General features: G+C 37.8%; 1 protein-coding gene across 2 annotated transcripts in view; it reads left to right on the plus strand.

Moving 5' to 3' along the window:
• LOC144502744 (mediator of RNA polymerase II transcription subunit 13-like) overlaps positions 1-14,271 on the plus strand; it is a 239,691-nt gene that overhangs the window by 184,042 nt on the left and 41,378 nt on the right. For both annotated transcript variants that reach the window (XM_078227003.1, XM_078227004.1), the window contains 7 exons: positions 508-1,239; positions 5,869-6,106; positions 10,334-10,436; positions 10,554-10,675; positions 12,639-12,732; positions 12,916-13,136; positions 13,340-13,545. In XM_078227003.1, coding sequence (XP_078083129.1) covers positions 508-1,239; positions 5,869-6,106; positions 10,334-10,436; positions 10,554-10,675; positions 12,639-12,732; positions 12,916-13,136; positions 13,340-13,545 — 1,716 coding nt within the window. The remainder of the gene's footprint in view (positions 1-507; positions 1,240-5,868; positions 6,107-10,333; positions 10,437-10,553; positions 10,676-12,638; positions 12,733-12,915; positions 13,137-13,339; positions 13,546-14,271) is intronic.

Raw genomic sequence — 14,271 nt, forward strand, 5'->3', positions numbered from 1 at the left:
TTTAGCCACTTTGCACTGCTGAAATCGATATAGGATTAACACAAAAAAGCAGATTTTATTCAGTTTGTTTTGGTGTTACTAGAGTTTGAATAATTAGAAGCATAATACTGTGGGTGCTGGAAATCTGAAAATAAAACAAAATGGTGGGAAAACTTGCACGTTTGACAGAATATGTAGAGAGAGAAAGAATTAACTTTTCAATTCTTATTACTGGAAGAAGAGCCAAGTGGACTCAAATGTTAACTGTTTCTCTCTGCGCAGATGCTAACAGACACGCTGAGTTTTTCTAGCATTTTCTATCTTCAGTTTGAATAATTTGGTTAGGCTGTATGCTGTAAATGTGAGCACTTTCCTTAATACTGGGAAAAGGTGTTTAACGTCATACAAAGTTTACCATCACTGTTGTCGTCTTGATTCTGACATGGTGCCGCTTGGGGTCACTTTTGAAACTATATGCATTGAGAATTCCATTATTGTTGAATACAGCCTCTGAATGTTGTTTTTCAGGCAAAAGCTTCTAAAACAACGAAGTGCAACAGGCACAAACCGCCCTCCATCCATCTCCCAGCCTGGTTTTAATGCTGGGCTCCCTTCCGCTTCTTCCTTGCCATCATCTGCCTCTTCTAAGCACAAAACAAATGAGAAGCAGGAAAAGGGAGATAAGCAGCAGAAACGACCGATGACTCCATTTCATCATCGACCCTCATTAACCGATGAGCTTTGCATGGAACAGGATCCCACAGGACAGAAGCTTGGATTGGTTGGTATTGATTCCTTAGAAATGCACAGCAGCAGGAAGTATGGCAAGCCAGCATCTGGACCTCCAGGAAACCAGAGCAAGCCACTAAATTTGAATCCTATGGATTCTCCACATTCTCCCATCTCTCCTCTTCCACCAACTCTCAGCCCCCAACCAAGAGGTCCAGAGGCAGAAGGTTTGGAAGGAGCTCCTGTGCCCATTAATCCATTGCTGTACAGTAATGGTCTAGAACTTCAGGCAATCCCCAGCCTTGATGATAAGACTGGGCTTTTATCACAAAGACTACCACCAGTGCCGGAGGTGAGCGAGACGACTCTATACAATGGTATCACTGCACAAAATTTGGAGTCATCGGACAAAATCTCATGGCAGTGTTACAAGACTCCAACCCACGTAGAAGGAGAATTCAGGCCACCAGAACTGCACTGTGACAGATGTGACAACAAAATTGATAATCTAGATGGTTCAGCACTAAGACGGTAATATTTGTGGAAGACCATTTGTATTTAACTGTTTGGTTGACTTGTATCTTCATTGCATCTGAGATTTTATGGTGATTCTTCGAAACCTGATTTGAATTTTTAAAATGGAAATAATCCATAGTTATGTACGAATTTATAGATTTAAAACTCATGAAATTTTAACAAAATATGTTGCAGTCTTAAAACATGTGTTTTACTTTAGCTAAATCTGAACAAAAATTAATGCCCAATGATCGGTGAATGAAACAATGAATAATTTAGATAAAATGACAATAGGCATTCGGACTGTTCGTAGAATCCTTCAGTGCAGAAGGAGGCCATTCGGCCCATCGAGTCTGCACCAACCAAAATCCCACCCAGGCCCTATCCCCATGCATTTACCCTAGCCAGTCCCCCTGATACTAAGGGGCAATTTAGCAAGGCCAGTCCACCTAACCCCCACACCGTTACATGTTGTAAATCAATATTTTGTGTTGCACATTAATTTGCATTCTTGCCAGTTGATGCATCCAATTTCTCAACTGTCTTATTGAATCCAAATTGACAGTTGAAAGGAAAGACTTTGTAATTAATTCCAAACACGGTACAAAACTAAAGTTTTCCAGACTCTGTCCTTGTTAATTTAGCAGTTTTGATATTGTACCAACAGTGTCTATGCTTTTTTTTTTGCCCCCAAACCTAGCTTTAATCATATTGCATAGCAGACCTTTTTATCATGGCAAATACAAAACTCTGTTATGCACAACACCTGAAAAGTTCAAATCTACCAATTATCAACAAGTAAACACTTGCATTCTAATCAAAATCTGTTTCAGCAAACTTTTCCTAAGATGCAAATTTGATTGTCAGGTAACTTGGGATAGAGCTTTTAGGCTGCCTTTTAATCAGGATTTTTAGTATTGAACTTTTCTCAAGTGAATTTGAGGAGACAAAATCTGTTACGGTTTTCCTTTGTTTTTCAAATGTTGTGTTGCTGGGAAAATACCATGAATTTCAGAGGAATTCTAAGAATCCAGAGAATGAGAGAAATTCAGTAGAGAAGCTGAATTGACCTCTTATGGGATAGTAACAGGGAAAATTAATGAGGAGATTGAAATGGTTGCCCTTGTGTCGAAAACGTGAAGCAGAAAAAAGAAAGATTGAAAATAAAGTAGAAACTTAGAAACAAATGGAGGCAAAAATAGAAAAGGAGAGTGACTGCTTGAAAATTAAGTGCAAGTGAATTTTGGAAGAAATGGGATTATATATTCATCCATGTAATAGAGTAGCAAAGGGATAAGGTTGCTATGAACGATTTTGCAAAATGCTACATTATTTGGCATGTCATTTTTATCTTTGGGGAAGTGACCCATGAAAACAAAATGGGAAGGAACCAGTCAATGTGTGGGTGATGTTTATCGTTGTCTTAGGCTTTTCAATTGTAACTCATCATTGAAATTGAAATCTCCTGAGACTTCCGGTTTGGTTTAAAAGGACTGGGTCAGGAACTTCACAGTAACTCAGCTTGAAAAGATAGTAAATACTGATGCAGTATAAATCAAGATCCTACGATTGCACTTCTGTTTGTGCTGAGTTAACTGATCTCAGCTGGGGCTGTTGAGAAAACAAGTTAGGCCAAAGGCTCTTGACAGGAGAAAGAACAAAGGATATAGTTTGAGTGACTTGTGAATCTTGCTGAAAGTATATCTGAACTCGTGTAGAATTAGCCTTGCCATTGTTCCTGCACTTCAGTAGTGTCTTAAATTTTCTAAAGTATTTTCACTGCATCTAACCTACTTCTAATATTTCTTTTTGGTCAGTTACTGAATAGTTAGAGATGATAATCCAGGGTGAAGGGAAGCTGCCTATTTCTTGCCTATCCACAGCATTACAGTTGAGGTCAGGAACTCTGGAGTATCAGGCATTCAACATCACATTAGAGCTAGAATGCAGTGCCAGTGTCACTTTGAGGCTATCATCACTTCAACCTCAGTATTTTTTACTCATTATTGACTTCAACATATTCATTCTTGGGCAGTAGGCATCACTGGCATGGCCCAGCATTTATTGTCCATCCCTAGTTGCTCTGGAAAGGTGGTAGCAGTTTTGTACAATTGAGCGGCTTGCAAGATCAGTTTGGGGGCACCAGCCACATTAGTGTGGGTCTGGAATCAAGTATTGACCAGCTAAGAGTGACAGGTTTCCTTCTCGAAAGGACAGTGGTAAACATGTTGGCTTTTTGTGACAGTCTGAAGCTTCATGGTCACTTTACTGAAACCAAGTCTTTTCAAGAATGAACTCATTCTCAAACAGCCATGATGTGATTTCAACTCTCATCCTCTGGATTATTAGTTTAGCCTCTAGCTTTAATTGTCCCATAACACAACCTTTGGACTTGCCCTCCAGCTCTTCCCAATCCAAAGCATTCCAAGATAACCTTTCCATCTGCAATTAATTGGTCTGTAATTTGGGTAGAACAAAGAATATAAGTGATACAAAAGATAATTAAGTTGACTATGAATGAATTGACGCTGTACATTTTCAAAATTAAATGTTCCCTTTTTCTGTTGAATTTTTACATTGATATACATGCCTTTTTCATCCTTTATTTAGTTTTTAGACTCTTTGAATCTTTGCAATCCATCTGTATTCTCCTAAAGTTTGGCTAATCTTGATCTTAACTGTTGTAATATTCCACCTGAGTTCTACTATTGTCATTTTCTTTTCGTTGAAGACTGAATTCAGCATTCCTACCATTTCAGTTTATCTGGTTAATCTTGCTTCTCCTTTTCCAGCCCAGTCTATTTTTTAAATTCTCCTTTTACTTACATTTCTATAAGATGCTTATCTATTTTGATATTGATACATCTTTCCTCTACTGCATAACCATCTTTTTAACCCCCCAACCCCTTTCCCCCAAACCCAACCATAAGTGCAAGGAATTTGAGGACATTTTTGTTGTGGTGATCAAGACTATCCAGTTAGCTACTCTTGTTGCTTTCCTCCCTTCACCTCACCCATCAAATGTTCTTTAAGGATGCCCACATCCAGAACCCTGAACTTGCATTCTCTAGTTTTCTCTCATGTTTTCCCTCGTGCCCTCTCTGAGCTCGTCTTATCCATGAAGATAGCCTTTTGCTCCCTCGACCTCATTCCCACTAAAATGCTAACCACTCAATTTCTCATCCTGGCACCCAAAAGACCAACCTTTGACCCCATTGTCATTGCAAATGAATGTCCTGTCTCTTTGAATATGTTGTCACCCCGCTATCCATGCCTACCTTTCCTGGAATTCTTCCCAATTAAGTTTCAGCCCACCACAATAGTAAAACATTTCTTTATCCAAATAACAAATGATGTCCTATGTGACTGTGACTAAGGTCAATTTTCCCTCAATCTACTCAACCTGTCTGCAGCCTTTCACCTGATTCAGTCTCCTCTGTCTAATTTGAGTCAGAGTATCATCTGCAAATGCTTCTCTTCCCACTCCTGCACCATTAGCTCTGGTATTCTTCCCTCGGTTCCCGCCTATGCTTGAGCAACGTGCTGCCCCTTGGCATCATCATCTGAAAGCTCTGGCTTAGTTTTCACATGCACAGTGACAGTACTGAGCTCCACCTCACCACCTCTTGCCACTCCACTACTGTCAGTAAATCATCAGACTGCTTATCCAAAATCCAGTAATGGATGAGCAGAAATTTTCACCAATTAAATATTAGGAAGAATAAAGCCATTGTTTCCAAGTAATTGATTTTGATCTCTACTCCAAATTCCTTTCCTTAGCTTACTGCCTCCATTTCTGTCCCTGACAGCAATCTAAGGTGTGTTCCTTGATGTCACATTTGATCCTTGGGTGTGCTTCTGAACACATTAGAGCCATCATTAAGGCGTAACATCGCCCAACTTTGCTGTGTCCAGTTTATCTTCTGGTGAAACCCTCATTCGTTTTTTTTTATCTCTACACTTGGCTGTTCCAATATACTGCTGGCTGGTCTCCCACATTCCACCTTCCATAACCTTGGGGTCATCCAAAGCTCTGCAGCCCATGTTCCAATTTGCATCAAGTACCATTGCTCTAACATTCCTGTGCTCACTGACGTCCTGGTCAAGCGATGTCTTGATTTTAAAATTCTCATCCTTGTTTTGAAATCCCTCCCTGGCCTTGTCTCTCCCTACCGCTGTAATCCCTACAACCCTCTGAGATAACCTGTGCTCCTCCAATTCTGACTTCTTGGGTATTCCCAATTTTAATTGCTCTACCGTTAGTGCCTGTGCCCTCAGCTGCCTGCTAAGGTCTGGAATTTCCTCCTTGTGCATCTCCAACTTTCTACCCCATTTTCCTCCTTGAAGGTATCCATAAAACCTATCTCTTTGGCCAAGCTTTTGATCCTCATACCCAATATCTCCTTGTGTGACTCTTGTCATATTTTGTTTTATTATGCTTCAGTGAATCACCTTGAAAGTTCTAGAATGTAAAAGATGCTATACAAATGAAAGTTCTTGATATTTGCTTTTTTATTTCTGCTTTACCCTCCTAATTGCCTTTCCAGCCTCTTTGCTAAGTTCTTCATGTTCTTTACTGATGTTGACTGACTTGCTCATTTTTAGCATTTTCTGGTTTTTATGTAATTTTGTTTTCATTTTTAGACTTCTAGCACAACCCCACAAACGATTCAAGGTTTCAGAAGAAAGGATACAGATACACATCCAGGAAATTAATTATCTGGATCCAACTAGACTTATGCAGCAGCATGGCGAAGGCCCCGGGGAACTTAATGACCCTTACACTTTTGTGGATGGTGATATCGAATACAGCTTTACTTCTATTAAGAAGTCAAAACTTGGGTCAGATAAAGATGCATCAAAGAAATCACAACAGAACAAGGTAACATTTAAAATCACCACACAACACATATCCCCAAAATCGGATACACCTGCACATGTTCTGCAGATGGGCTTTCTTAATTTTTTTTTGTACTAATATACGCATTTGTCTTCTAAGGGATGGAACATATGGAAAATTAAATTACTCCTGGCAGTATCTCCAATATATCCACAATGTAACTGGGGATAGCTCTAAACTTTGAAAAGATTTAAAATCTTATTTCACTGCAATAATTGGCCTTTTGTATGATACTGTATTATGCATATGAATCAAAAAATGAAAATTTTCACTTAACCCTCATTTTAACTTTTTTTTTCTCAAAAATTGGTTCATCCCTGTTCTTCCAATTTGAGGAAATTACATTGAATCTAAAGATCATCTAAAATTGTATTTTAGTTTGCTGTTCTATCTGGGAACATATTGTTGTGATTTTAGGCATTTCTACACAGAATATCCTGGCATCTAATGGGAGTAGTTTATTTGCTTTCTTTTGTACTTCACTGATTTTTTTTTGGCAAACTGAGGACATTAATAGCAACAATATTACCATCTGTTCTTATTTTGACTTCTTCAATTCTTCAGAACTAATATAACACCATAATCTTTTCCATGTTCCAAACCTCCTTCCCTGGTAACGATTCTACAAGTATGAGCTATTCGTCGTCTCTGACTTTCCTATATTTTTTCCATCGTTAACCAGGAATTTATGCTGGTGGAAAAAGACAGTAATAAAGAAATCTAAATGCTTGAAGCGTAAGCTTTATGTCTTTACCAGCCTATTATTGAGACAACAAACTAAAATTTGTTCCTCACTATGGTCAAATATTGATTGATATAAAAGTTTATTGTGGAATTTAAATAGGCCGCAGCAACTGGAGTGTTGTATCAAGAAAAATCATTGGCATGATTGCACTCAAATTACAAATATGCATGTGAATGGAGAAAGCATCTTTTCTGCAGCAGCACCGCCCCCCCCTCCCCCTGCCCCAATCGTAATTATTGCAATCACCTCCCTATTTAAAGTTTTCTATTAAGCTTCCCAATATTTCAATGAAATTGGCTTGTATATTGATCACAATATACTACATATAAACATGTGAATCATAGATCAGTTAACCTGACATCTCCTTTAAAGAAAATACTTGAGCAGTTTTCTTTGTTTATCTAAAGAGCATTGCATCTTCAGGGTATTATAAACATGGATTTAGAATCAATAGATTAAACCTCATCAATTACTAAAATTCTTTGAAAAGATTAAATTTATTTCGCAAATCAGAGACTTTTGTAGATTTTCAGAAGGCATTTGATAAGGTTGCAGATAGGTTGCAAGAGGGCTAAGGCTTATATTAAACTTGTTTTATGAGCTCAAGGAAAACCGTTAACTTTTAAAAAGAATTTTGAGCTCCCAGTTATGATTTGAAAGAAGCGTCCCATTCAACTTTTACTGTACAAGAATTTTAAAAAGCAAATGCTAATTGAAAGCTATATATGATTTCGTGAACATCTAGATTTTCACCCCGAAAATCTCAACAGACTAGTTCTGTTTTTATTCCACCCAAAAGTTGCCTTAAGCGGTACAGGATCTTGACATTCCTTCACGTCTCTTGGGACCTGAACCAAGGTGTGCCACAGCTCATAGGAATTCATTTTGATTCTCCTCAGTATTCCTGCTATTCTCTGAGCAAGGAAATCTATTGGGATCCTTCCACTTGCATTCAGCCAAGCAAACTTCCAATTATCTTTAAGCACGTCAGCTCAGTCATGGGTTTCAGTTTTGCTTGGCGGTCCCCAGCTCCTGGCATCAGCTTTTCTTTTTGTGCCTGTTTTCTAGTTGTTACAGCTTCAGATGTAAAAACCTCCTTACTCCCAAGCTGACCTTTTCTATGAGAAAACACAGATAAAACAAAAATGGGTGAATCCTATAATCTCTCCCCATGGAATTGTGGCACATCTGGGATGTCCCCGATGTCCCAGACACAGATTTCAACTGTCCGATGATCAGGAAAACTATTTTTCTTTAAGATCTTCCATTGTTCACCTGTTGCTTTCAACCCTTCCTTTGATCTGGGACCCACGTGAACAATTCAGACTCCCTGTGAAGGCAACTGTAGACATCTTGTCTGTACCAAGAGCTCACCCATTGTTTAGTGTTTTTCTAATTATAACTCCAACCTTGTTAAATAAACACAGATTATCCTTTGAATTACTTTTTATTTACCAACCCCTCAAACTTGGGTGCTTTCCTATTTATCTTAACGTTTAGATTGCGAAATGAAATGTTAAATATATGTTCCTTCAAAATGAGTCATCAAATTAGATATGTTCACATTGGAACAGGAGTAGACCATTCAGCCCAACAAGTCTGCTCCATCATTTAGTTAGGTCATGGTTGATCATCAGCCTTAACACAATCCGCATATCCCTTGATGTTGCTACCTAGAAATCTATCGATTTCTATCTTAAAATTGATTTGATTTATTATTGTCACATGTATTAACATAGTGAAAAGTATTGTTTCTTGCGTGCTGTACAAACAAAGCATACCATTCATAGAGAAGGAAATGAGAGAGTGCAGAATGTAGTGTTACAGTCATAGCTCAGGTGTAGAGAAAGATCAGCTTAGTGTAAGGTAAGTCCATTCAAAGGTCTGATGGCAGCAGGGAAGAAACTGTTCTTGAGTCAGCTGATAGGTGACCTCAGACTTTTGTATCATTTTCCCGACGGAAGAAGGTGGAAGAGAGAATGTTCGTGGTGCATCGGGTCCTTAATTATGCTGGCTGCTCAATGATTTGAGCTTCCACAGCCCTCTGGTGTAGAAATTTTCAAAGACTCAACATCTCTGAGTGAAGATATTCTTCCTCATCTCAGTCTTAAATGACCTGCCCAATATTCTGAAACTGTCTCCTCTGATCTACACTTACTAGCCGGGAAAGCATCAGACCTGTCTTGTCATACCCCGCAGACCCAGTGTCCTCAATCTCTCCTCAAGACAATCCTGCCATCCCAGGAATTAGTCTGGTGAACCTCCATTGCACTTCCTCTTTGACAAGTACATCCTCCAGTATGGAGACCAAAACTGCATAAGATATCCCAGGTGTTATCTCAACAAGACTCTATACCAGGGTTTCCTAAACTTTTTCCCTTTTGACCACTCGAGTACTGATAGAACCCCTGATGATCATTTTTATTATGTTGAAGAGTGAAACCACAAAAAATTGGTTGTTTTTGCACAATAGGTACAAATATACAGAAACATATTAATAACAGTCTTTTCAGTTTCTTATAGGTACACATTTATGATAATTAAAGTTCTCATTCAGTAACATTTTTTCTCATTTTAATGGGAGATGTGATGGATTCTTTAGCTCACAAATTTGTTTAATATTAGGAGTACTGCTGGAGAGCTGGATTCTCATATCACACCTTCACTCGTGCTTGCTTGCTCGCTCTCCCCCTTCCTCGGACATGTACACTCACCTTTCTTTCCTCTCACATCCGCGCTCACCTTTCTGTTCCTCTCTCACACACGTGCACCTCTCCCAGAACCACACACCCTCACCTCTTTCTTTCTCTCTCACCCACCCCACCTCTCTTTCTCTCTCGCCCACCCCACTTCTCTTTCTCTCTCGCCCACCCCACCTCCTTGTCTCACGCCCACCCCACCTCTCCTTCTCTCACGCCCACCCCACCTCTCCTCCTCTCACGCCCACCCACCTCTTTCTCTCCCGCCAGTTGTGTTGTTGTAAGGTGATTGTTGAAACTCTTTTTGTACCACTTGGGAATCTACTTCTTCAAACCGTTTAATTTTGAAGCTGGGCTAAGAGCAGCACGTTTTGTTTACCAACCAGTTATTAAACTTGGACAATGGCCATACAGCAATAAAATTGATGAGCTTTAAATAAGATTTGATGTGGAACGTAGATGACCTAAACCAATTTGTTGTTTGTTGCATCCCATTTTATTTTATTAAAATATATCTGGACTAAGGATCAGGAGGGTAAATATAAATGGATAGAATAGAATAATGCATATAACTAGATTTTTTTCTGAACTTGTTATTAATATCATTTCCAAAAAAAAAACAGTTGACCTGGCATGTTTAATGTGAAGGAGAAATTTATCCTGGGGTTTCTGGCCTGAGAATCAGAATTTGCAGCAGTTTATCTAATGTAAATATGTTGTTAACAAATCTTCAGATATTTCAGGGTATGTTGTTTTCTCTTTCAGCTTGAAGATGGATTTGGTACTAGGGAAGCTCCAGCTAGTCATGCTACACAGTTGCCTGACGGAAAAGATGCCATGTCTATTTTTAGCACTGCTCCAAAATCAGGTATCCCGACGTATTGAAGAGCATTCAGGAGTAACTAATGCAATCAAAAAAAGAAAAAGTATTTTGTTTGCCAATGTAAGTAGAGTTTTAGAATGCTGAACATTTTCTTTTCTTTAGAAACACGACAATCTCCAACAGGGCGAACAGTTCCTGCAAGCCTCACACGAGAGACTGACCTAGTGGTATCTTTGAATGATCTGGACAATCTTTTTGACAACTCTGATGATGAGGAAAATGGGGTAAATGCAATTATATTTACAAAAATCAACACTAAAACAAAGTATCATATTGAGTATTCTTTGCCTGTGGTATGTAACCATCATTAATCTCTGATGATGACCTGTTCCAAGAATATGAAATACTGTCTTTGCTGTTGCTTTGATGAGCTCCCAAGTACTTGACAATTAGGTGCTACTTGTGAATATGAATGAATCTAAAAGTTAATACAGCATTGTAGAAATCTGCCGTAAACATTGTTTTTACTTAGTCTCCCAAAAAAGTTTCATAGTTTTCTTTTGAAATTTTAAGGCTGGTCATTTGCCTAAAGTGATTTGCTCATTGTTATTTAGTTTGATTCTGTCAATGTAACAGAATTAAATAATTAAAATTGGCACTTTAGCTTATGTCCCTCAATTTAATGCAAGTAAATAGCTAACTAATATGTTGGACTATTTTCATTCCAGTATTCCATTACTAACATGGACATTACATTTTGTTTATTTATTTGTGTATTCCCATTTTGACCGAGTAGTTTTGATCAAAATTTTGAATAGGCAATTAAACCTGATCTCGTAAAATGTTACACTGGACTGTTTTAATGAGGTTTCAAATATCCAAACAAAGGTTTTCTCCAATATGTTGGCTGAGCTGAAACTTGCCAATTTTTATGACTATGGCCTTACATTTTTAACTTCTTTTGATTTTCTACTCTGCAAAGTTCTCAATTTTCCCCGACAGGCTATTTAGATATTTCAATTTTTAGCTTTTTATTGACGCCATCACCTTGTAAAAATAAGCATTTTACCATTTATTTTACTTGGATTTGTACTGCATGTGCTGCTTGTAGCTTTCAGAAAGTTGTTCCAGCAGCCGGTGCTGATGCTCGATCGTGGAAAGCCTGAGGTCGTTTCTCTGAAATAGCTATTGACAACAGGAAATGGGCAAATATTCAATGAAAATGGAGTCCCTATTTAAACACCTGCAACCCTTCACAACTGCCTGCAAGCAGCTAAGATTCTTGTTCATTGATGCACAGGATTTATTTTGCACTGAAGCGTTCCCTCGCTTCATACCACTGATTTGCTGAGCTGCGTTATAGAGAAGAAAATTAAAAATGTGGTGGCAAAACCCACCTCTGCTGATATTCTAACTGAAGGATACCGCAAAGGTCAAATCCACATTTGAAGATTCCTGGAAAACTTAGAAGTAAATGAGAGAGTACCGTTATTTAAAACCTGAATCTTGTAACATTTTCGTACAGGTGATAAATGCTGACCTGTAACACTCCTACAAAATCTTTAATCCCAATTACTAGTTGCAACAATCAAGTGTTTTTTCACTTTTGCAACTCATGAAGAAAGAGGGGAGTTCCATGGTGCAGTTGTTATTGTACATGAGAATGCTAGCCTCAGATGCTTCAATTTCCCCATTAGATTTCTAGCATTGCTATTTGATGCGTTTTCAGATCTAACTTTCTCCAGCTCTCTGCATGTTGCCTGATGCTGCTGCAATAAACAAATTCTCAAACATATCTTCAGAATAATCAGCAAATTAGTACAGGACCTGCGACCTTGTGAAAAGACATCATACTTAGAGACTGAAGTTCTGCAGTGAATATCAGCTACAAGTTTAAGCAATTTTCTAATTATTGTTCAATGTGAATTCCATTTCTACAGAGCTTGAAATTTCAATTTTGATAGCAAAAGGAAAAGAAAAATGTTAAAATTTGTGCTTTAAATTTTTTTCCTCAGCTAAAAATAAGATGACTTAGATTGTAGTATTAAACTTTTGCAATATGTGCACTTGTACAGAGAACACACTTGTGGAAAAGTATTGCTAAAATGTATTCATTTTTTCCCCAATTATTGCACATTTGACTTTTTTGCTCCATAATTCTTATGTTTGGGTTCAAACTAAGCCCAAAATATTGTCAGAGATAAATACAGCATGATTCATTTAAAAGAATACTTCTGTCTATTGCAGACTTCTTCCCCAACACGGTCTAAGCAAGCAAATGCAGGATCAGAAGACAGGGCTGTTGGAAAAGATGTGAAGACAACGGGGCCTTATCCTCCAAGTAAGTATTTATCATGTTCGTGAACACTTTTCATTATCTGATCTAAAGAATATTGTAAGCTGTTGAAATTGGAATATTCAGAAGGATGGAGTTTGTTTTTAAGTAGTTCAAAATAAAATGCTGTAATTTTTAAACATGGCCAGGGTGGAGTTGTCAAAAATTGACATACTTGCTTTCTTCCAGCTGTTGCAGATCTGCAAAGAATGTTTCCGACCCCTCCTTCTCTAGAGCAGCATCCAGCATTTTCTCCAGTAATGAACTACAAAGATGGTGTTAGTTCAGAGATGCCTGCAGGGATGAACAGTGTGGAGAATCCAGTGGGTAGCATGACTGCAACTCAGTTTGCAGAATTCAAAATGCAGGTGGAAGATCGACTGGGCAGTCCTAAGCCTGAAGAAATAACGGTTAGTAGAAGAAAACAGATGTTCAATATTACGGCAATTTAGTGGAAAAAGAATTATGTTCAGAACGCTGTGTATTCTTATTTTAAAGAGCACTATTAAAATGTTAGTTATGATAGATGTTTTTAAAAATCCTGAAATGCTGTAATACTTTGATTATTTGAAGTATATTTCCAAAGTAATTTTTTTTTTGATGCTCTTAACAGGATTTCTCTTACGTACACAAACCCCCAAAAGCCAAGGCTTTTGTTGGGTCTTCAATGTTTGCACCACTAAAAGCAGTGCCCAGTCAATGCCTTGCTCCACTGAAAATACCAGATGCCTGCATTTATAGACCATCATGGGCTATTCCTCCTAAAATCGAACAACTGCCTGTACCACCTTCAGCTTCATTAAATCGGGATGGATATGTGTAAGTACTTAAAAGCATTTGTCTCAAGTTTATGGTGCTTAGAATCTAGTGTTTCAAATCATTGGGGTCTGGAACATGCAACTGGTAGGCGCTACTTAAATTTCTAATTTTGGAAGCTTAACGTTTGAAAGAACAGTCTCTTATCTCAACAAGTGTGTGACGTATGATTTGTAACAAGATATAACTTTTGCTTTTTGACAATTGAAATTATTTACAATCCTATTTATACGCTTGTCAAAGTATTTTTGGCCCATCTCTCAAAATAATAGTGGTAAAATTTCATGCTTTTTATATTTATTTATTTTATGTTTTTAGTACATAAATCCAGCCGTGTTTCAAACTGATGACGCGGGAATAAAAATAATTAAAGATATATATTAATAATATAATTGCTGGAATTTTCAGACAATTTACAATATTTAGTAACTTGGACACTGGGCAGAATTACCGGGCACCAGTACAACTTCTAAACAACTTTGAACTTTAGAAGTATGATTATTTAAAATGGTGCATTTAACAATGTTTTTTTTGATATTTTTGTAATGTTAATGTATTTCTACTTTGTAATCTCATACAACACATACCAATAGCTAGTTCCAGTTACTCCCTTGTAGCATGCAGATATTTTTGTAAAACTCGCTTTTTTTCCCCTTGTAATACTTTGAACATTAGAAGTGAGATTGTTAAGTGCACCATTTTGAATAATGTTTTTTGATATTTTGATAA

The sequence above is a fragment of the Mustelus asterias genome, chromosome 13, assembly GCF_964213995.1.
Source record: "Mustelus asterias chromosome 13, sMusAst1.hap1.1, whole genome shotgun sequence".
In the NCBI taxonomy this organism is placed as follows: Eukaryota; Metazoa; Chordata; class Chondrichthyes; order Carcharhiniformes; family Triakidae; genus Mustelus; species Mustelus asterias.